Source organism: Oryx dammah, unplaced genomic scaffold (genome assembly GCF_014754425.2).
Source record: "Oryx dammah isolate SB20612 unplaced genomic scaffold, SCBI_Odam_1.1 HiC_scaffold_9, whole genome shotgun sequence".
NCBI lineage: Eukaryota > Metazoa > Chordata > Mammalia > Artiodactyla > Bovidae > Oryx > Oryx dammah.
Genome location: NW_024070193.1, coordinates 44,732,437 through 44,754,343, shown reverse-complemented (window position 1 = coordinate 44,754,343; position 21,907 = coordinate 44,732,437). Strand labels below are relative to the sequence as shown.

The window sequence follows — 21,907 nt, the reverse complement described above, 5'->3', positions numbered from 1 at the left end:
CATGGGATTTCCCAGGGGAGGATACTGGAATGGGTTGCCATTTCCTGCTCCAGGGGATCTTCCTGAACCAGGGATCGAACCTGAGTCTCTTGCATCTCCTGGACTGGCAGGTGGATTCTTTACCCCCTGAGCCGCCTGGGAGCCCACATCTGCTTATAGTCCTGTCCTGTAATCCTCTGTGTGTATGTGTGTTCATATGCATACATACATACATAGTTACGAAACTTACTATGAAGTCTTTATATCTAAAGATAAAAAGACAAGAAGAAATTTGACTAGCAGATAAAAAGGAAAATTTTATGTATGTGAAGAAAAAAGTGTGAAGTACCTTGCTTCTGATCACCTTCCTAAATTGTTCATTCTGTTGATTACCCTTTTCTTGATTGACCTTTTTGCACTGACGTTTGTTTGTTTTTTGTTTTGTTTTGGGAGGTTCAGGCCTGTAACTTGCCCACGTCCTCTCTTCTAATGAGAACCGGTGGTACTGGAGGTGTTCTCTGCCTATAGAAACGATCCTCGTTTGCCTTCCTTCATCCACGTCTTTTATTTCTTATGACCAAGGCCTTCATTTCACACACACAGTTAGGAAGCACTCACATGGCCATGAGCCAGTTACTGTTTCTGGCACTGGCAATATAAGAATGATGTTAAATGTGGGTTTAGCATTCATTATGCTCAGAGTGCAATAGAGCAGATAAATAACGTAAACAAGTAACCAGAGCAATAATACTGTGTCTGTGACAAGGGTCAGAGGAGTGACTAATGACTCTTGGCATCAGGATCAGGGACAGTAAGTATCTCAGAAAAGACAAAGTATTCTGGACAGAGGGAGAGCCACAGAGGCATAAAATATTATGGAATTTGGGGAGTTATGAGGTACTGAAAAAGTACAGCATGAAAAGACTTAAGATGGGGAGAGGTTAATCTATGGATGGAATGTGAAGCATTTTCTGTGTGGGTCTGAGGAATATGACTTTGTTCTGTAGGTAATGACAACTCTTCAGACGTTTTAAGGAAGGTGGTCACCTGAGAAAAAAGAGTTTTGAAGTCACTCAGTTCAAGTCACACCTCTATTTATGTCATTTCCTTATGGATGGTATCACCAACTCAATGGACATGGGTTTGGGTGGACTTTGGGAGCTGGTGATGGACAGGGAGGCCTGGCGTGCTGCGGTTCATGGGATAGCAAAGAGTCAGACACGACTGTACGATTGAACTGAACTGAACTTACTAGCGGTATACTCTTGGGCTTTTTGCTTGACATTTCTAAACTTCAGTGTTCACATCTGTGAAATGGGTGTAGCCTGAACTGAGAGTATCTTGGATTGTGAGTGACTTAATCATTCAGCAAACATTATTTATTGAGCACCTGTTATACATAATGCCTAGAGAAATTTTACAGGGAAGGGAAATGCAGTAGGATGAGCCTACAAACCCTAGAAAAATGTGGTAGGTACTGTATCAACCTCTTCAGAACTTAGCATGTTTTTCTATTCAATGCTGTTCTTTTCTTTTTTAAAGATTTTTGTTGTTGTTGTGAGCCATCATGAAAGACTTTATTGAATTTGTCACATTATTGCTTCTGTTTTTTGTTGTCATTTTTTTAGCCACAAGGCATGTGGGGTCTGAGCTCCCCAACCAGGGATTGAACCCACACCCCTGGCATTAGAAGGTGAAGTCATAACCACTGGACCACTATGGAAGTCCCTCACAGCTATTCTTATTCATGTATTCTCGATTGTTATTGGTAGCATCTCAGACAGAAACCTAGGAATCCTCTGTTATCCCTTCTTTGTAACCAATTATCAAATTCAGACTGTTTACCTTTTTTTTTTTTTGGTGTAAAATTTTATTATGATGAAATGCTTAAGTTTTTATGTGTTCATTTGCTGCATTTTGACATACATGCATACATCTGTGTAATCCAACTATATATTAAGATGGAGAGCTTCATAGTCATCCACTTCTAATTCATTGCAACCAGTACACTTAAGGTGAAGCAAAAAACTTCATGTCATGAATGTATATTAATATGTTAGGTATTAGGATAGAAACTGACCATGCAGTGAGTCCTTACCTTCAGAGATCTTTCAGTTAGGTGAGGATACTGATGAGTAAATGTGAGCTTGAGGACACAACTTGAGAATTAAGAAAATAGAGCTTGATTACAGAAGTCCATCCTGCTACCTTGATCTAATCCTCTTTGGGTATGTGGGAGAAATGGAATCTAATCTGAGGTTGATAAGAGTCTAATGAATCATGGGAAGAAGGGGAGAGGTATATTCCAAGGATATTCAGGTCCAGGAAGCAAGAGGACAGGGAATGTTATATGTCTAGAGGACAGAGAATAAGAAATGCCAAAAATAACATTAAAGCTTCAAGTGAAAGGCTGGAGAAAGGCCGCAGTTCCCAGTGCAGGTCAACTAGAAGTAGCCTTACCTTTGAGACAAGCAGTTAATGTAAAATGACAATTCTCTGTCAGTTTATCTTTGCACTCCCTCTGAACCTTATATAAAACTCTTATTTTATGCCTCATCAATGTTAATGAATCATAGCTATTGTTGTCAGTATAATATCAACTACTATTTATTGAGTGTGTTTACTCTACCTTGGAACATACTTCCTGCTTCGGGAGGCATGCGGCAATGGGAAGGCAGGTAGTAGGGGCACAGGTAACTGGAGGGACGCTGCTCTGGGGTGAGGAATACCAGCAGCCACCAGAACCGTGAAGAGACTAGAAAAGAGTTTTTCCCTTAGAGCCTACATTGGGAGGGTGGCCTTGCCAGCAGGTAGGTTTCAGCCCAGTGACACTGAAATCAGGCTTCGCATCTCCAGAGCGGTGACAGACTGAATTTCTGTGGCTTGCAGCATGTGGTAGTTTGTTAGAGCAGCCATTGGAAACAGCGCTCTTGTCACCTCGCCCCATGCATGGCATACTTCGCTGTGTACGTGTGCTCACGCCTTTCCTGCGCGGAGACTGCCTGAACCACCACTGCAGCTTTCGAAATATCCTCTGGTTTCAGTTCAAGATGGTGGAGTAGAAGCCTGTGTGCTCATCTCCTCCCGTGAGAGCACCAAAATTGCAACTAGCTGGTGAGCAGCCATCGACTGGAGGATGCTGGAACCCACCAAAAGAAAGATACCCCACGTCCAAAGACAAAGAAGAAGTCGCAGCAAGACGATAGGAGGGGAGCGATCATGATAAAATGAAAATCCCAAACCCACCAGGTGGGTGATGCACAGACTGGAGAGCAATAATGCCAATGAAGTTCTCGCCCTTTTGTGAAGGTTCTGAACCCTACATGAGGCTTCCCAGCCTGGGGATCTGACAAAGGGACTGGGAATCCCCAGGGAATCTGGCCTTATGGGCCAGCGGGATTCTATTATAGCCTTTCCAGAGTTCTGAGGGAAAACAGAGACTCCAGTCTTTGAGGGTACAAACAAAATTTTGAACACACGAAGACCCAGAGGAGAGCAGCAGTAACCCCACTGGAGACTGAACCAAAACTAGTGTTGGAGGGCCTCCTGTGGAGGCGTGGGTTGGCAGGGGCTCACTGCAGGAATGGGGGCACTGGAAGGTCTCCCTTGGCTAAACCCTCTTGGAGTTCACCATTAATCCGTAGACCCCAGGGCTGGGTTGCCCCAGGCCAAACAACTACCAGGGAGGGCGTGCAACCCTTCCTATCAGCAGATAATTGGATTAAAGCTTTACTGAGCAAGGCCCTGCCTGCCAGAGCAAGACCCAGTTTTTCCCCTGCCAGTCCTTCCCATCAGGAAGCTTACACAGGCCTCTTAGCCTCATCCATCAGAGGATAGATGGAAGCACAGTTTCGCAGCGGCTAAAACAAAAACTGTATTACAGAAAGTTAACTGCGATGAAAAAGCAGAAAGTTATGTCCCAGATGAAGGGACAAGATAAAACCCCAGAAAAACAACTAAATGAAGTGGAGATAGGTAACCTTTCAGAAAAAGAATTCATAATAATGATAGTGAAGAAGATCCAGGATCTTGGGAAAAGAATGGAGGCAAAGATTGAGAAGATACAAGAAATGTTTACCAAGGACTTAGAAGAATTAAAGAACAAGCAAACAGAGATGAAGAATACACTAGAAGGAACCAATAGCAGAATAACAGGCAGAAGAATGGATAAATGACCTGGAGGACAGAATGGTGGAAATCACTGCCACAGAGGAGAATATAGAAAATAGAATGAAAAGAAATGAAGACAGCCTAAGAGACCTCTGGTACAACGTTAAACACACCAAAATTCACACTGTAAGTGTCCCAGGAGAAGAGAGAAAGGACCTGAGAAAATATTTGAAGAGATAATAGCTGGGAACTTCCCAAACATGGGAAAGGAAATGGTCAACCAAGTTCTGGCAGCATAGAGAGTCCCAGGAAGGATAAACCCAAGGAGGAACACACTGAGACACCTAGTAATCAAACTGACAAAATTTAAAGACAGAGATAAAATATTAAAACCGAAAAGGAAAAAAATGACAAATAACATACATGGGAATTCCCATCAGGCTATCAGCTGATTTCTCAGCAGAAACTCTACAACCCAGAAGGGAATGGCATGATAGATTTAAAGTGATGAAAGGGAAGAACCTACAACCAAGAATACTCTACTCAGCAAGACTCTTTCAGATTTGATGGAGAAATCAAAAGCTTTTCAGACAAGCGAAAGTTAAGAGAATTCAGCACAACCAAACCAGCATTACAACAAATGCTAAAGGAACTTCTCTAGGCAGGAAACAGTAGAAGGGAAAGATCTACAGGAAATAAACCCAAAACAATTAAGAAAATGGTACTAGGATCATACATATCAATAAATACCTTAAATGTAAATAGATTAAATGCACCAACCGAAAGACATAGACTGGCTGAGTGGATGAAAACGTGTGTATGTATGCCCTTCCACTCACCACATCACTCTGCTTGACCCTCCCTAAGTTGTATGTAATTACTTTATATTGTTAATCATGTTCCAATTATGGCTTGCCGTTGTGATTATCTTTTATTTTCTATGTCTATTGATTGTGAAAACTGATAAATATCTTTTACTGTTGTGATTACATAACTATGACTAGAGTGTTACTCATTTAATATTATTGTATCATGATTGATCAACAGAAAAATAATAGAACTCTGTATCACCAAAACTAGGATTTGATAGAAGAACCTGTCATCACTTTTTAAAATCCAGATGCATATCAGAATTATCTTGAAATTTTTTGAAAAGTACAAATGCTCAGGTATTGCTTTTTTTTCTCCAGAGCTCCAGATATGTTTCTAATGAGCAGTCATGTTTAAAAACAACTGGACTATATGATGATCTTTTATCTAGTTTGTTTCATTTTTTCTATTTCATATTCAGTGCTCCCATTTTGTTTAGTTTTATGTTCTCCAGTTTTTCCATCTCTTTCTCTGGGGGGAGATGTTCTTTCTCAAGCCTTTGTCAAGTGTAGTAGAAAAGCTTTTGTATACATATATATATATGTATGATATATGGATTTTATAAACATGAATTTTTGCTTAATTGGAAAAATTATGACATTTTGATTTTATTTGTTCGACTTAGTATGAATAGAATGCTAGATTTCTAATTAAAAAATAGATATGCAACAAGCAACAAAGGTTAACTGTATAACATAGGGAACTGTAGTCAATATCTTGTAATAACCTATGATGGAAAATAAATTCAAAACTAATATATGTGTATTTGTATAACTGAATTACCTTGCTGTGCACCTGAAACATTGTAAGTCCACTATACTTCAATAAAATTTTTTTTTTTTTAAAAAGAAAGAAATACCCTATTTGTGAAGATCCAGTCCAAAAGCAACTTCCTGATCCCTTTAGGGAGAATAAATCATTGTTAGCTCTGTTTGGTAGCTGATACGCCCCAAGTGAATAGAATAGTTCTGTAAAGATATTGTGTGCTTAATAAGTAACTGTAGAGTGAGTTCATTCTATCATGTATTAGAATTGTTGTGTCTCCTCTTTCTTCCATTAGATTTTTTTTTGCTTTTTTTTATTTTTAAAATTGAGATATAATTAACATGTAACATTGTTAAGTTCAAGATATACAGCATGTTGATTTATTCATTTATATATTGCAGCATGATTCCCACCATAGCTTGGCTATCAGCTCTACCATATCTCATAATTCTCTTTTGTGTGTGTGGTGAGAACATTTAAGATCTAGTCTCTTAGTTACGAAGTCTACAGTACAGTACTGTAATCACTATGCCATGCATTCAGTCTCCAGAACTTATTCAGTCTTCTAGTTGTAAGTTCTTACCCTCACCTGGTTTAATTTTTCATTATTCCTCATCTTCTTGTCCCCATCCCTGTTGCCTGAGCCTTCATTCTGGCTGTTGCGTCACCTCCGGAATCTGCTTCGTCTTCTCGAATTCATTTTCTCTCATGAGAAGGGTCAAACTTTAAGTGATACTGGTCAAGTGCTGAGCTCTTGGGAGCTGTCAGGTGGCTGCTGATGTCCCGCGTCACGCCAGGATGTGTCTGTGTTCTGCTGCTGAGTCAGGATCTGAAGGCGCCCCCTCTTTTGGGTTTGCTACGAGCCTCACTGTACCTTTCCTCACCTCTTGCCCAAGGCCTGCTTGCTTGTTCTCTGTCTAGCTATCTTCCACCAGATAGATGCCTGGGACATTCTCTTCATTTGCTGTTTGCTGGAATCCAAAGCTTTTAATACTTAACCCGGTCATGCTATGGTAGATTGAACATGGGCCCAACCTCTGCGTTTGTTTTAGGAATGTGTTCTACTCTTAACCATAAGATTTGAAGCCTTTTTTTTTTTTTAATCTCATTCTTCAATAAGATTTCTCTTCTCTCTGCCCTCATAGAAAGTGTTTTATATTTGCTGTGAACTTGCCATTGAAATGATCAAACTCATGGTCTTTGACTTTTTGTTCTTCTGCCCTGATGAGAAACTGTCTTGCAGTGGGTTGGGGCGGGGGTGCCTTTTTTCTCTTTTCTTGTTCTGTCCATTTTTAGTCTACTTGACTGCATGGAGTGTGACTGTCCATGAAGGTAAGATGGACTTCGCGATCTACATGGAGGCTCTCAGGTTGAAGGTGTCTGTGTCTCAGTTCTTTATCACAATGCTTTGTGCCTGTTTGGTGAATTTGTCACCTGCAGACAGCTCCCTTATCACACAGACAGTGAACTTCCTATTCTGCTTTTCTTCTCCCTGTGTAACAGTTGGGAGTTGAGAAGAGCATGAACTCACCTCTTTGTATTTTGTTTTGATGCTCTAGGTCAGGATGGCTAACTGGTTGGCTTCCCACATGGTGCCCTACATCAACCTCACACCTTAAAGAAGCTGAAGAGAAAATTTTAAAATGTAAGGTTTTCTCCTTATAAATGAACTGAACTGTTTACTAAAATAGGTCCAATATATTGCATTGCCTTGAAACTGAAGATAAGATTCTGTTGTGTGTTAGTTGTTGGCAAAAGAATGTCATCAGTAAGTGTGTGTAAGTGTGGAAAGAAGGCAAGGGTTCTCAAACCTTCTGGTCTTGAAGTCCTTTTATACTCTTCAGTTAAGAAGTACCCCAGGGGTGTTTGTTTCGTGGTTATAGCTATCAGTAATTACTGTGTTAAAAATTAAAACTGTATAATTTAAACTATGGTGACTTATTAATTTACTTAAAAACCCTAGCAATAAATGCATCACAGCTTAAATAATGTTTTCTAAAAATAGCTACTTTCTGAACAAATGTATGGAGACAAGTAACATTGTTTACAAGTGTACAGCTCTGTTTAATGTCTGGCTTAAGGTAAGACCCCTGGATGCCTATATGTGCTTCTGCATTTAGACTGTTGGTCATCAATTACCATGTGTTCTCTGGAAGGCTCCACTGTATACCCATCAGAGAATGAGAGTGGAAAGAACAGGTAAAGTCTGAGACTGTTTTGAAAATAGTTTTGACCTGGGAAGTCCTCCTGAAAGGGTCCCCAGCTCACCAGAGGTCCCCAGCCTGTGCTTTGAGAGTGGCCTGCAGGTGCTGCAGCACGAGCAGCTTTGTCTTCGGAATAGATAGTGGAGGACAGCCCTGTAACCTGGTCTAGGCCCAGGGTGCAGCCGGGGCTCACAGGATCTTGGGCAAGCCCCTTCTCTCAGTCTCCTAGCTTTTGCCTGTAAGAGGAAGTGGGTGTGGTGACCCTTAGAATTCTTCCTGGTTCTAGGATTGTAGGATTCTTGATGTTGACATCGTAGTAGTATGGAAACTTTTTCGTTTTTGTTGTTTCTTGTGAGTGCTGAAGTGTACCCACACGTGTACTCTCAGAGTATACCTAGGTATCTGTGGATATACTTTCAAGTAATGTTGTTTACTGTGCAGTTTTGTTTAGAGGAGGGGGTTAAGTGGTGTACATCTGTGATTATTGTGTATGTTTGTGCAGATACTTCCACCTGTTTTTCATCCTCTCTGCCACAAATGAATTTCGTTGTAAATTTGAATGATTCAGGAATAAGTGACCATAACTGGATATATCTCTGGAAGGGGACAGTTAGCCTTTTTACATGTATTTTTAACATGAAACTCCATTGGGTAATCTTGTTCTCTCCAAAGCTGGGAAGGTTGTCATTGTGGTTTACTAAATGAAAAAATTCTTGTCAGGATATATATATATATATTTTTTTTTTTTTTTAAGGGCAGGAGCACTAGGAACTCATTTCATATATCTAATGAACATAATGATTTCCTCCTGCTAGGTTCTAGGGATGCAAATAGAAGAATTGGCCCCTGCTCCAATGTCAGACACAGGAGCACCAACTAATACAGTGAGATGAGCTCTCATAGAGGTCTCAGGTAGTTTTTATAGGAATACTCACACGATATCTGTGTTCAAAATGCCAGTGTGGTTGGGCTTGGCACTAACACCAGCTCACCTCCCTCTCCAGACTGCTGTCATTTCCCCTCACTCAGGTAACATGGACTTCGTTAATATTCTCAACAAATGCTGGGTTTCCCTTTTGGCCACCATGTGGGGACAAAACCGAAAATGATTTCTCAGGTTAAAGGAAAGAAACCAGCGGTTCTCCGGTGTTTGTCCACTGCAGACATGTATGCGCAAATGCTTAAGGGATATATCTAAAGTGTAGATAATGTGAGGTAAAAGGGTTTCAAATTAGTTCCATCTTTAGTCAGTTTGGGGGGAGTGTAAAGTATTTAGTCCTGTAGCACTGAGGATAAGAAAGATGTTTTATCTACACAGCTGTGATTATTTATTTTCTCTGGAGTATTTATTTTGTGGATCTGAACTCAGACTACCTGGTACTCCCATTGGAGAGTTCCTGCCATACCCTGTGATCTTTTCCTACTAAACCTTAAGATTTCAACACGTGTTCAATACACATCCTGTCAATCCTTCCCTAAATTCATGATGACTTTCTAGGAAAAAGTATTTCTTTTGAGTCTGACTTCAGTCTTTAATGCTTAACCTTCAAGTGTTCTACACATACAAGGTACTATTACTTTGTTATTGTCGGTAAAGCCAGAGACCTTAAAATAATGGATTCAGTGACCACTGTGTCCCTCTCTAGCACCCTCCGCTGATGGATGTGGAAGGAAGTCCAGAGAGCTAATATGACTTGCCAGGAAACCCAGGACACGGGTACTTGAGACTTGTCTGAGATAGCTCTTCCTACTAAGGTGTGAGATGTGGTCATTAAGAATTACTTGGTTCAATAAAATGCATACTTTTTTTTTAAGGGCTGACATAGTAAAGGCTAAAATCATGTAAATGCATACTAGGTGGTTCCTAGATGATTAATTTCCAGTTGCTCTGAGACTGCTCCCCTTCTCAGAAGTCGTGAGGCTAAACAGAATTTCTCTTTTTATGTTTCCGTTAGGTGTCCCCTGCACATACAAAAAAGGACCTGTTCGTATATCTAATGGAAATAAAATATGGACGCTGAGGCTCTCTCATAATATGTCAAATAAGACTCCACTTGTCCTCCTCCATGGGTTTGGAGGAGGTCTTGGACTCTGGGCACTGAATTTTGGCGATCTTTGCACCAATAGACCTGTCTATGCTTTTGACCTGCTGGGCTTTGGACGAAGTAGTCGACCCAGATTTGACAGTGATGCAGAAGAAGTGGAGAATCAGTTTGTGGAATCCATTGAAGAGTGGCGATGTGCCCTTGGACTGGACAAAATGATCTTGCTTGGACACAACCTAGGTGGGTTCCTGGCTGCTGCTTACTCACTGAAGTACCCATCCAGGTGAGTGCGGGTGTCAGAAGAGAGGCATCCAAGCATCCATTTCCAGTTCCCCTCTTTGGTGGTGGTTGGTGTCTGATCCTTCAAAAACAGACATTCTCTTAAAGGACCCTGTAGATCGAACAGCCACAGCTGACGGCCAGTTTAGTAGCAGAAATAATATTGTCAGGTTTTCCTTTTATATCTGCTACATAGGAGGCTTGTGAAAGGACTTTTTATTTATTAGAATGTACACAATTTAAGCCACAAGTAAAAACTGTTGTGTTGTTATGATTTACAGTTACTATCATCATTAGACCTATGGATCCAGCAGGCTTCCTAGTCTTTTCTAGGTTTCAGGAAGCAGCAGTAAGAAACCAGAGAAATTAGAACACATAGGCTCTTGTGCTGTCCTTATGTCTTAGAGAAAATCACTTAACTCTAAATTTTAGTTTCGTCATCTCTAAGCTACAGAAAATATACCCACATTATATCTTGTAGCATTTTTATTCTACTGTGCCCTAACCTTTATTGCTATAGAATTTTTTTTTCAGAGTCATTAAATTAATGATTGTTTACTTCAGAGTCTTTGTAGCATCTCCTCCTTCCTTTACTGTATTTTCTTATGCTGTTTCCTATTATTTATGTTGCTGATCTGAGAGGAGGTCACATTGGCATGCTCAGAAAATAGAAGTAAAGCTTGTTTTTGTTTTGTTCATCTTTTTGGAAAGAAAACAAAAAATGGTGAGCATTTTTGTGCTGCTAGTGTGTTTTTCCACTGGAGTCATGGACTAATCCGGAGTCGTGACTGACTTTGAGGCTGGCGTCTGTGAATGGGATGATGGCCACTTGCAGAGTGTGGGTGCGCCTGCCAGGCCGTCCCGCCGCATCCTTCCAGGTGCTGTTCACACAGCACAGTCCACTCTGTGCTGGAGGGTGAAACAGTCTTGCCAACCAGCAGGTCTGTGCTTTCAAAAGAAATCCAGATTTCCTTCTTCTAGTTGGCTTTTTGGGATTACTGTCTTTTTCAAGTCCTACTCTCAGTGATAAACAACTGCCTGTGTTTGTGGGGAAAGAGTGATTGCTCTTCTGGTGTGAGGCAACATGGCTGTCTGTGGAGGCTGGGCTTCCCCTGCTTCTGGTCAGGTATTTATTTTGCTTTTATTGGAGTGTAACGACTTTACAGTGTTGTGGTAGTTTCTGCTGTGCAGCAGTGTGAATCGGCTCTGTGTACGCATATACCTCCTCCCTCTGAGTCTCCCTTCCCCCGCACCCCGCTGCCCAGCCGCCTGGTCATCACGGAGCCCTGAGCTGGGTGGCCTGTGCTGCGCGGCGGCGCCCCACTCGCTGTCTGTTTCACACGGTCGCGTGTGTATGGCAGTGCTGCTCTCTCGGTTCACCCCACCCTCCCCTTTCCCTCTGTGTCCACAAGTCCATTCTTCTTGTCAGTCTTGTGGTATTTATTCCCTGGAGGTGGGACGTGGCATTCAGTGCGCCAGGCTCTGGTCATGAAACCGTACATCACAAGTTCCTGACCCTTCATGGCTATCTGCCATTTAGGTCACTTGGTGAGATTTTCATTTGCAGTTGGAAAATGCTCTAAAGAAATGAGATGCTTCAGTAATTTAGAAGGGAATAACCACTTGAAAACCATCTATAAAAGAGAATAAGGGAGCAGAAGAAATATGTAAAATAAAGCCAGTGATCCCTGCATTGAATTGACTACATTTTAGAAAATGATTCTTGAATGTTTGTGCCTAATAAATCTGAACTACTGTGTGAGGACCAAGAACCACTAAGTATTAGCAATGGATGAATGAGAGAATGCTTGAAATAATTAGCATGTTTAAATTGGCTGATTGCTGCTAAATAGAGTGAAATTCTACAGAATATGGTGGATATAAAGGCCTATATTTTTTGCCGCATAAAAATTGAATCTTGAAACACAAGTTGATTTCACAATAACAAGGTTCTTTGGGTTTTCAGAGATCCCAAGTCATGAGTGAAGGCCAGTGTGTTTTTTTCTTATTACTATTAATGGTCCCCACTTGTGTTAATTTCTTACCTTACAGAAATTTTTCCTCCTCCATCCTGACAAAGCAAATTAGTTCCAATATACGTAGAAGATCTGATGTTATGGCTAACTGAACAATTCAGCAGATTCACAGATCCAGACATAGTTAAACACAAGTGACGGCCACCTACATGTGTTCATAATTATAGCAAGCGCACAGTCAGTGAGGTTTAGCATTAGGTGTTTCTTCAAGTTGCACTCATACTAAACACATGGGTGGTCGTCAGGGTCACCGTCTGTGGGATCTGAGAGGTTTCACCTGAGCCAGAAAAGCTGCTGGTAGGCATATATGTATTTCCTCCGGTGCAGTAGTCTGTTTTGTATTGTAAGGAACTACCTACTCTAAATGTCACTTATCCAACTTTAACTTGAGCCAAGTACCTTTTTAAAAACTTTTGTTTAATTATTTTGAGAGAGAGGTACAGAGATGCCTTATGTAATCCCTGTTCCTACATGTGCACAGCGTCCCCTACGAGGACCATTTTTATTATGCTGTCATGAGTTTAAAATAAATCTTTGCATTTCACAAAGACTTTAGTGGGAGTGTGAGAAGAAGGGGAAAATGGTCTAATAGAGACCAAGTGAAATTCAGTTAATTTCCTTCACTCACTGTGCATCTTGTCTTTTTTTTTTGAGTGGACTTTGAGAATACCACTTTCTGCTTTGCCGCCTCAGGTATGACAGAGACAGTTTTCATCATTTTTCTCCTAAGAGAACCACAGCTCTTTAACGTCTGTTGTTTCTATGCATGGAGAAAGAAGCCACAAAAGCAGCATTTTTTTTTTACTTACTGGGACTTAAGTCCCAATCTATACGTATTAACCCTGTCTTTTATGGGCAGCCCCGTTCTTTCATTCTTGGTTTATTTTTATAGGATGGTTTGGGGAGAAGAGTGAAAATTCCTAGTTTAAAGTACTTGTTTAGGAAGGATTCCAATAATAGAGAACAAGTAAAAACTGATTTTTTCCAGTTTTTGTACATTAGGTCAGCCTGTGTGCTTGATCTCTATGAGCAGCAGAGTGCCTCTGTCCGTAAAAGTTGTCCTACCTTGTGGCAGTGACCCCATATAGTTCCCAGATTCTTGATACTGATTATCAAGAATCAGTAATCAATGATTCAGCAATTGTGATACTTGATGTAAGAGTACCTGGCTAAATCCTCTACTGAAATACCAGTGTTGAATGAAACACTCTAACATTATAATCCAGCAGGTTGTGTGTGTTTAAATAATGTTGAGTGACTTTGTGTGCCTGTAAGGCTTACAGTGCATTGGGGGAAGAGACAGAAATAACAACATGAGTAGCATGCCAGCTGTGAGATCTCTTGATGAATACCTGGCCCTGTCTCAGGGTCCATTATGGTACTCTAAAGAAGTACAACTGGAGCTGACATGGAGGTCTCAAAGGAAAGTAGCAGGAGAGCACTCTAGGCAGTAGGGACAGAAATCGCAAAGGCCCTGGGCCATTCTGGAAAAGCAGTGCGGTGGATGGGCCCAGAAGTTACGAACTGATTAATAGATTATTCCATATGGAGGCACAAACCTCATGTTCCTTTCCCCAAAATGACCTTAGTTCACCTGAGTTCTCGTACCGTGATGTGTGATAATTGGGCAGGCTGCCTGTGATTTTGCTTGTAGATTGGTGTGCTGCACGACAAGCAGGAACCACCGTGTGAGGTGTCCTGGGCTGCTGTGCTGCACTACAAAGTCTTCCTCAGGCAGCATCTGATCACCGTAAGGTGCAACAGAGGGAGAGCAGAGCAAACCAGCAAAAACAGCCGGAGATACCATCTCCTTTCCTACATCTGTGCGTTCCTTTTTAATTTTCTTTTACTTCTGGCTCCTGCCACTCAGGATCCCATGGGCTTCTCGGCAGCTCAGTGGTAAAGAATTCACCTGCCAAGTAGCAGAGATCCAGGAGACGTAGGTTTGATCCCTGGGTCAGGAAGATCTACTGGAGGAAGAAACAGCAACCTGATCCATTTTTGCTTGGAAAACCCCATGGGTAGAGGAGCATGGCAGGCTACAGTCCACGGGGTTGCAAAATGACTTAGCAACTAAACAACAACAAGTCAGGATCCTGTACAAAGATAGTCTGTTTTTTATAGGTATTTGTTATAAACTAAGGAAAAGGACACTATGAAAACTTTTATTAAAACTTAGAAAGTGTTTAGCAAAGAGATCATTCTAAGTCACAACAGAATAGGTTACATCTGGTCTTTTTCACTCAAAGGTTTTCAGATCATCTTGCTTTTGATCTTGCCTGGCTATCTCCTGACCGTGTGGAACTGGGCTGAGCATTTCTTATTGGTTCCTCTTGAGATGAAAGACTGACTGTTCTACTTGACCCAGTTAGACTATTTAACTTCATTGTTCTATGCTCCACCCTCCCCTCAGTAGCTTGTAACTAATGGGAAATACCTGGGGCTAACTTCATCTTGAGAATGTCTCATTTGTGCACTGACTTCTTTCTTGTCCTTTTCCTTGTTCCCTAGTAGGTCCTGTAAACTCCTTTGTACATTTTGGTTCTGTGTCTGGCTGCTTAGTTGTATTATTGCTGGCTGGTGGCTGACTTTATGTCACATGAATGTCTGGTTTGTATAGCCTTGTTGGCATTTAGGCTCAGCTGTCCCATGAGCATGTTGGAGCAGGTGTTATCTACTTCTTAGGCCTGGAAGCTGTAATCTGGTCATCATCTTCAGACTCAAGACCTACTGTAATGACTAAGCTGGAGAAGAATGCCTCTTTATGTTTTGAAACTGATGAACTGTTCTCTTGTTCCTGCTTTGCTGGTTCTTCGTTTTTCTTGTAGTTTGCATTAGTCTCTGAATCTCGATGAAGATGTCTGATAAGCTGACTCACATGCTGTCTGGCTAGACCCATTCTTTAAGCCTAGATGTGAGCTGACAGTCCCATCAAGCTGTCTTCTCTGGGATATTAGAAGGTGGGTTCTGGATTACTGTAGAGTTTGGATCCCAGGTAGAGCAATGGTAAAGAATCTACTTGCCAGTGCAGGAGACACAGGAGGAGCTCCCCTGCAGGTGGAAATGGCAACCCACTCCAGTCTTCTTGCCTAGAGAATCCCATGGACAGAAGAGCTGGCCGGGCTATAGTTCATGGTGTTGCAGAGTCGGATGCGACTAAGTGACTGAGCACTCACACACACACATACTTAAAAGTAAATGATTCCTGTCAAATGAGTCACACAGTACATCTCAGCTTTCTTCTCATGTCACGAGATGAGAGATGGGGCTGAGTATTCTCCAAGGCTCCATGGAGCTCTATGCTCTGGGTCCATTCTCTGAAGCTTTCTGTCTGAGAAAATGCTGTCATAGCAAAGTACTCATTACTAACTAATCTGTGCTGACAAAAATTAAAACTTTTTATTATTCATTCATTTATTCTGGCTTTTCTGGACCTGGGCCGCTGTGCAGGCTTCTCTGTAGCTGCAGCGAGCAGGAGGTGCTCTCTGGTTGGGGTGCTTGGGCTTCTCATTGCAGTGGCTTCTCTTCTTACAGAGCACAGGCTCCGGGTACATGGGCTCAGTAGTTGCGGCGCACGGGCTTTGTTGCTCCATGGCATGTGGAATCTTCCCAGACCAGGGATCGAACCCATGTCCCCTGCATTGACAGGTGAATTGTTGAGCACTGGACCACTGGGGAAGTCCAAAAATAATAAAACTTTTTGCACTGGGAAAAATAGCTATCTGTTCCCACATTCTGGTTTCTTTACCTTTCTATTTCAGTTGTCACTTAGGAAAGGGACTTCAGAATCAGTGTCCGTTCATCCTTGGGAGATCTTTGCTGGCATCCATTGGCTGTTTTGGCTACAGCTGAATATTGTTGAGGATCTTGATGATGTGTGGTGCTGTGATGCAATCAGGAGGACATGGTCTGGTTTTCCCTCATTGAAAAGATGCTTCATTAGATGGAAAAATTAAAACTCTTGGTGCTGTGAAGCAATTTGATATGGGTTTGAACTGAAGCTATTCTATCTCTTTAATCAGTAAAGAATAAAATTAGGAAAGAATTAGGAACAGAATCTCATGCCAGGATGTCATGATGTTATGGGTAGGGTACATGTGTTCCTGTTCATCAAACTGAAATCCCAAACTAGGGGGTGTATTTTCGGCTCATAGTGTTACATTATTTTCGTGTTTGTGAAAAGTTCATTCAAAGTCCTTTTGAATCCCCTCAAAGTCCTAATGCTTCTTAAACTTGTAGAATGATTTGGCTCATAGGAAATAACTATTGTTGGTGCCTGAAGTTTTTTTATGAGTGTATTATTAATCTCTAGTCATTTCTGCAGTGTCAACCTTGAGGTATATGGAACCGTATCATTTGCCAGAGTGTAGCTTAAACAACAAATGCTATCTTTTCTTGATTCTCAAGAATAGCTACAGTTATCATATACCCTTTCACACATCCGTTATTATCTGCATTTAGATAGATTAAATATGAAGCCCTCCTCCTACCAGACACCTCTCAAATCCTACCGAATCTCATCAGTTCACATATAATAAGAGTGAGATGTAAACTGTTCAGTCCTGTTTTCGCTTCAGTACCAGGTGTTTGAAGGAGGTTCATTCTACCTTTATAAATCATGTAAGTTCTTTATAGTCCTAGGGTGAATTTGACAAATGATCTTTAGTCTGTTCTTTCCTGTACAGGGTTAGTCATCTCATTTTAGTGGAGCCTTGGGGTTTTCCTGAACGACCAGACCTTGCTGATCAAGAGAGACCAATTCCAGTTTGGATCAGAGCCTTGGGAGCAGCGTTGACTCCCTTTAACCCTTTAGCTGGCCTCAGGATTGCAGGGCCCTTTGGTGAGTGCTTTATATCTGTATCCTGTGTGTGCGTTTGTGCTCAGTCACTCAGTTGTGTCCCACTTTGTGATCCCGAGGACTGTAGCCCACCACGCTCCTCTGTCCATGGAATTCTCCAGGCAAGAATACTGGAGTGGGTTGCCATTTCTTTCCCCAGGGGATCTTCCCAACCCAGGGATCAAACCATATCTCTTGCATCTTCTGCACTGGCAGGCAGATTCTTTACCACTGTGCCACCTGGAATGCCACATATCTGTATCCCGGGAAAGCAAAATGTTTATAGAGAACAACAGAGGTGTATTTGCTGATGACCATTGTCAGTTAAAATCTTGAAAACAAAAACAAACCTTACTTTTTCTCCACCTCCTATAAAAAGTACCAGTCAATGCATAAAGATAAATGAAACCAGGCTCTTCTCCTTAAAGAGGAATCTTTATATGGTAAACATTACAGATAATAAGCAGGCAGTTCAGTTCAGTTCTCAAGAGTCTTCTCCAACACCACAGTTCAAAAGCATCAATTCTCTGGTGCTCAGCTTTCTTCACAGTCCAACTCTCACATCCATACATGACCCCTGGAAAAACCATAGCCTTGACTAGACGGACCTTTGTTGGCAAAGTAATGTCTCTGCTTTTGAATATGCTGTCTAGGTTGGTCATAACTTTCCTTCCAAGGAGTAAGCATCTTAAACTAAGGATGAGGTTAGGCAACCTTGAACATTCTGAAAAAGGCCAAGCCAGCAATGTCACAGGTAGTGAGTGTATCTACTAGCCTGGGGCATGGGAGGAAGTGATCTGTTGGGGAGCGATTAACCAGCTGATGATATCCAGCTGACAGGTCACAAAGCCAGACCTAATCGATGACCTGGGATAACCATCACTCAGATTCCTTTCTTGCCCCATAATGTTAGTGTTAAGAAGATAAAGTCATTCTTTCCTACAAAGATTTGGGGGAAGTCTCTGATTTGAGTTCATTTCACTCTTGACTCTTCTGTCTCAGCCTCACTCACCTTGTTGTCACGGATGGTGACAGTCTGCACCTCTGCCTTTCCCTCTTACGGCTTGTGTCAGTGAAAAGGGGTTTAGGCGGAAGTAAAAGAAGACCTCAGCAGCCTAAAGCAGAAGGCCTTTTATTGTTTTCTTAGCAAGCAGTCTGGAGGCAGATGGTTTTAGCATTTTTTTCTAGAAGCTGGCTCCTTGGTGAAAGCGTCTGGGTCTGCGTATATGATTCTCTTGACCTTTTACCTCACAGTTCAGTGGTTGCTATTACAAGAAGTGTCAGCTCTTCAAGCAGCACTATGAACAAGAGGAAGAGAAAACATAAGGCTCTATGTCAGGGAAGAAGGTCTCCCCTGGGAGCCCCAGCAGGCTTCCCTATGTGTCTCTGCCCACCCCTGATGTTCTTCCATCAACCAAGAAACTTTTCTGTGACTGATCAGTCATCCTTCATTTATTTCCAGGGGTTCGAGTGAGGGACCTGCTTTCCTGGGCATTTTGCTGCCTAACTGACACACAGAAGTCAAGTTCGCTTAGCAGGAAAAGATTGCCGTGGAGGGTGGATGAGGGTGTGGCAGTAACTTCTGTGTAGGTGGCTGTAGACTCTGCCACCCTCTGCCCAGGCCCAGCCCCTCCTTGTCCGAGTGCCATCCCTTAGGGGTGTGGAGAGCAGCGGGATGCAGGAATGAGAAGAGGGCATAGAGAATGATTTGGTGACCACACCACATGCCCTCAGTATTGATGTAGATAACCTCTCTTCACCGGTCCAGTTCAGTTCAGTTGCGCAGTCATGTCCAACTCTTTGCGACCCCATGGACTGCACAAACCAGGCTTCCCTGTCCATCACCAACTCCCGGAGCCTACTCAAACTCATGTCCATTGTGTCAGTGATGCCACCCAACCATCTCATCCTCTGTCGTCCCCTTTTCCTCCTGCCCTCAATCTTTCCTAGCAGCAGGGTCTTTTCTAGTGACTCGGTTCTTCACATCAGGTGGCCAAAGTATTGGAGCTTCAGCTTTGGCATCATTCCTTCCAAAGAAATCCCAGGGCTGATCTTCAGGATGGACTGGTTGGATCTCCTTGCAGTCCAAGGGACTCTCAAGAGTCTTCTCCAACACCACAGTTCAAAAGCATCAATTCTTTGGTACTCAGCTTTCTTTATAGTCCAACTCTCACATCCATACATAACTACTGGAAAAACAATAGCTTTGACTATATGGACCTTTGTTGGCAAAGTAATGTCTCTGCTTCTTAATATGATGTCTAGGTTAGTCATACCTTTTCTTCCAAGGAGCAAGCGTCTTTTGATTTCATGGCTGCAGTCACCACCTGTAGTGATTTTGGAGCCCCCCAAAATAAAGTTGGTCACTGTTTCCATTATTTCCCAGTCTGTTTGCCATGAAGTGATGGGACCAGATGCCATGATCTTCGTTTTCTGAATGTTGAGTTTTAAGCCAACTTTTTCATTCTCCTCTTTCACTTTCATCAAGAGGCTCTTTAGTTCTTCACTTTCTACCATAAGGGTGGTGTCATCTGCAAATCTGAGGTTAATGATATTTCTCTCGGCAATCTTGATTCCAGCTGTCTTTCTTCCAGCCTGGCATTTCACATGATGTACTCTGCATATAAATTAAATAAGCAGGGTGACAATATACAACCTTTACGTACTCCTTTCCTGATTTGGAACCAGTCTGTTGTTCCGTGTCCAGTTCTAACTGTTACTTCCTGACCTGCATACAGATTTCTCAAGAGGCAGGTCAGGTGGTCTGGTATTCCCATCTCTTGAAGAACTTTCCACAGTTTATTGTGATCCACACAGTCAAAGGCTTTGGCGTACTCAGTAAAGCAGAAGTAGATGTTTTTCTGGAACTCTTGCTTTTTTGATGATCCAGCGGACGTTGGCAATTTGATCTCTGGTTCCTCTGCCTTTTCTAAATCCAGCTTGAACATCAGGGAGTTCACGGTTCACGTAATGATGAACCGCCAGCACCCCTCACCCCAGTAGGGCTCTCCAGCTTCGCTGTCAGGCCCTCCTTTGATGAGCTGCCTAAGAGCTTTAGAGGCCTGAAATGCACATGGGTTTTGCTGGATCGTGGCTCTACAGGTAGCAGTAATGGGGCAAGTAAAGGATGAGAGGAAGTCAGGAGAAAACTGCGGGGGCGGGAGAAGGCCGAGGAGGGGCCTCTCATGCCCTCTGCCTCCCGTTGGTGCTCACGCGGGGTGGGGGCAGTATAAAATGTCTCCTGCATCATGGGCATCCTTGGTGGAGCTGTGTGGTTCCCTCAGAGAATCAGGGAGGCAGGTGAAGGAAGGAAGACCTTGCTATAATGGGCAGTCATAGCAGAGAGGGAAGCCAGCCAGTCCTTGGGCCCTAGAAGGGAAAACAGCGACTTGAGAAAAGATTCCTACTCTCTCTGTTTCCTCTGGGGCCCTGCCCCTGCCTCTCACCTCAGGGGTGGGGCTGTGGGAGACACTGTGGATGACCGTAGTGGGCAGCACTGCTAGTGTTCCAAGCAGAAAGTCTGAATGCATTTTCCCAAGAAATATTTATATCCCACTTCACTTCACTTGACTTCCCTGTGGCTCAGATGGTAAAGAATCTGCCTGAAATGCAAGAGGCCCGGGTTCAATCCCTGGGTCAGGAAGATCTCCTGGAAAAGGAAATGGCAACCCACTCCAGTATTCTCGCCTGGAGAACTCCATGGACAGAGGAGCCTGGAGGGTCACAGTCCATGAGATCACAAAGTCGGACACGACTGAGTGACTTTCACCTCACTTTACTTCATTTAGATGCTAATGTGTTGTAAATGTGGAAAAGATACAAATTATTAAGTTAATTTTATGGTATACCTTGTTGTATTCACCTGCCTTGTTTAATAGAAGTTATTTTCCTACAAATACAAGCCTTAGGCAACTGTTTTTGACCTCCTGAAGCATATCTGTAAGTCAGTATATGACAGTGTTTCATTCTTATTGTAATCTTTCCTTAGGGAACTTGAGAGCAATTTCTAGATCTGTGCTTTTTTGAACCTAATATGTGTATTTGAACATATGCCTAATGTAGCATTTAATATTTATTGTAGAAGCAAACACTGAAATCTCTTGTTTAATATCGTTTAGTGACTCAATCGTGTCCAACTCTTTGCACCCCCATGAACTATAGCCAGCCAGGCTTCTCTGTCCTTGGGGTTTCCCAGGCAAAAATACTGGAATGGGTTGCCATTTCCTTCTCCAGGGGATCTTCCTGACCCAGGGACTGAATCTGCATCTCTTGTACTGGCAGGAGGATTCTTTACCACTGAGCCACCAGGGAAGCCCCGAAATCTTCTCTACTATTATATTAATTAATTACAACTTAAAATGTTTGTTTTCTATTACATAGGTTTAAGTCTAGTACAGCGTTTAAGGCCTGATTTCAAACGGAAGTATTCTTCAATGTTTGAAGATGATACAGTGACAGAATATATCTACCACTGTAATGTCCAGACTCCGAGGTAAAGGTCTCGATTCTAAATTTCTTGTATTTGTGTTTTAGACTTTTCTTTTTTGAAAATGTGTGAACAGTCCAGGAGATATTTATCAGTATGTAAATGACTCAATTTAAAAGGACAAGTAGTTGTTAATTTACTCATCTATTCATGGAGAACCTGTGATGTAAAACACTGTACTGGATTCTGATGAGAAATTAAAAAGTCAGATGTACTTTCTTCCCTTAAGGGGCCCATGGACAAGTTGAGGGAAGTCTTGGTCTCGGGCATCTTGTTAAGGTGACCAGAGTTGAGAG

At 42.2% G+C, this 21,907-nt stretch overlaps 1 protein-coding gene across 1 annotated transcript in view; it reads left to right on the top strand.

The window, feature by feature from the left end:
• The window catches only part of ABHD5 (abhydrolase domain containing 5, lysophosphatidic acid acyltransferase), a 51,570-nt gene that overhangs the window by 21,237 nt on the left and 8,426 nt on the right, over nt 1-21,907 (top strand). Inside the window, exons 2-5 of the mRNA XM_040246146.1 lie at nt 7,284-7,369; nt 9,884-10,256; nt 16,974-17,128; nt 21,506-21,617. Coding sequence (XP_040102080.1) covers nt 7,284-7,369; nt 9,884-10,256; nt 16,974-17,128; nt 21,506-21,617 — 726 coding nt within the window. The remainder of the gene's footprint in view (nt 1-7,283; nt 7,370-9,883; nt 10,257-16,973; nt 17,129-21,505; nt 21,618-21,907) is intronic.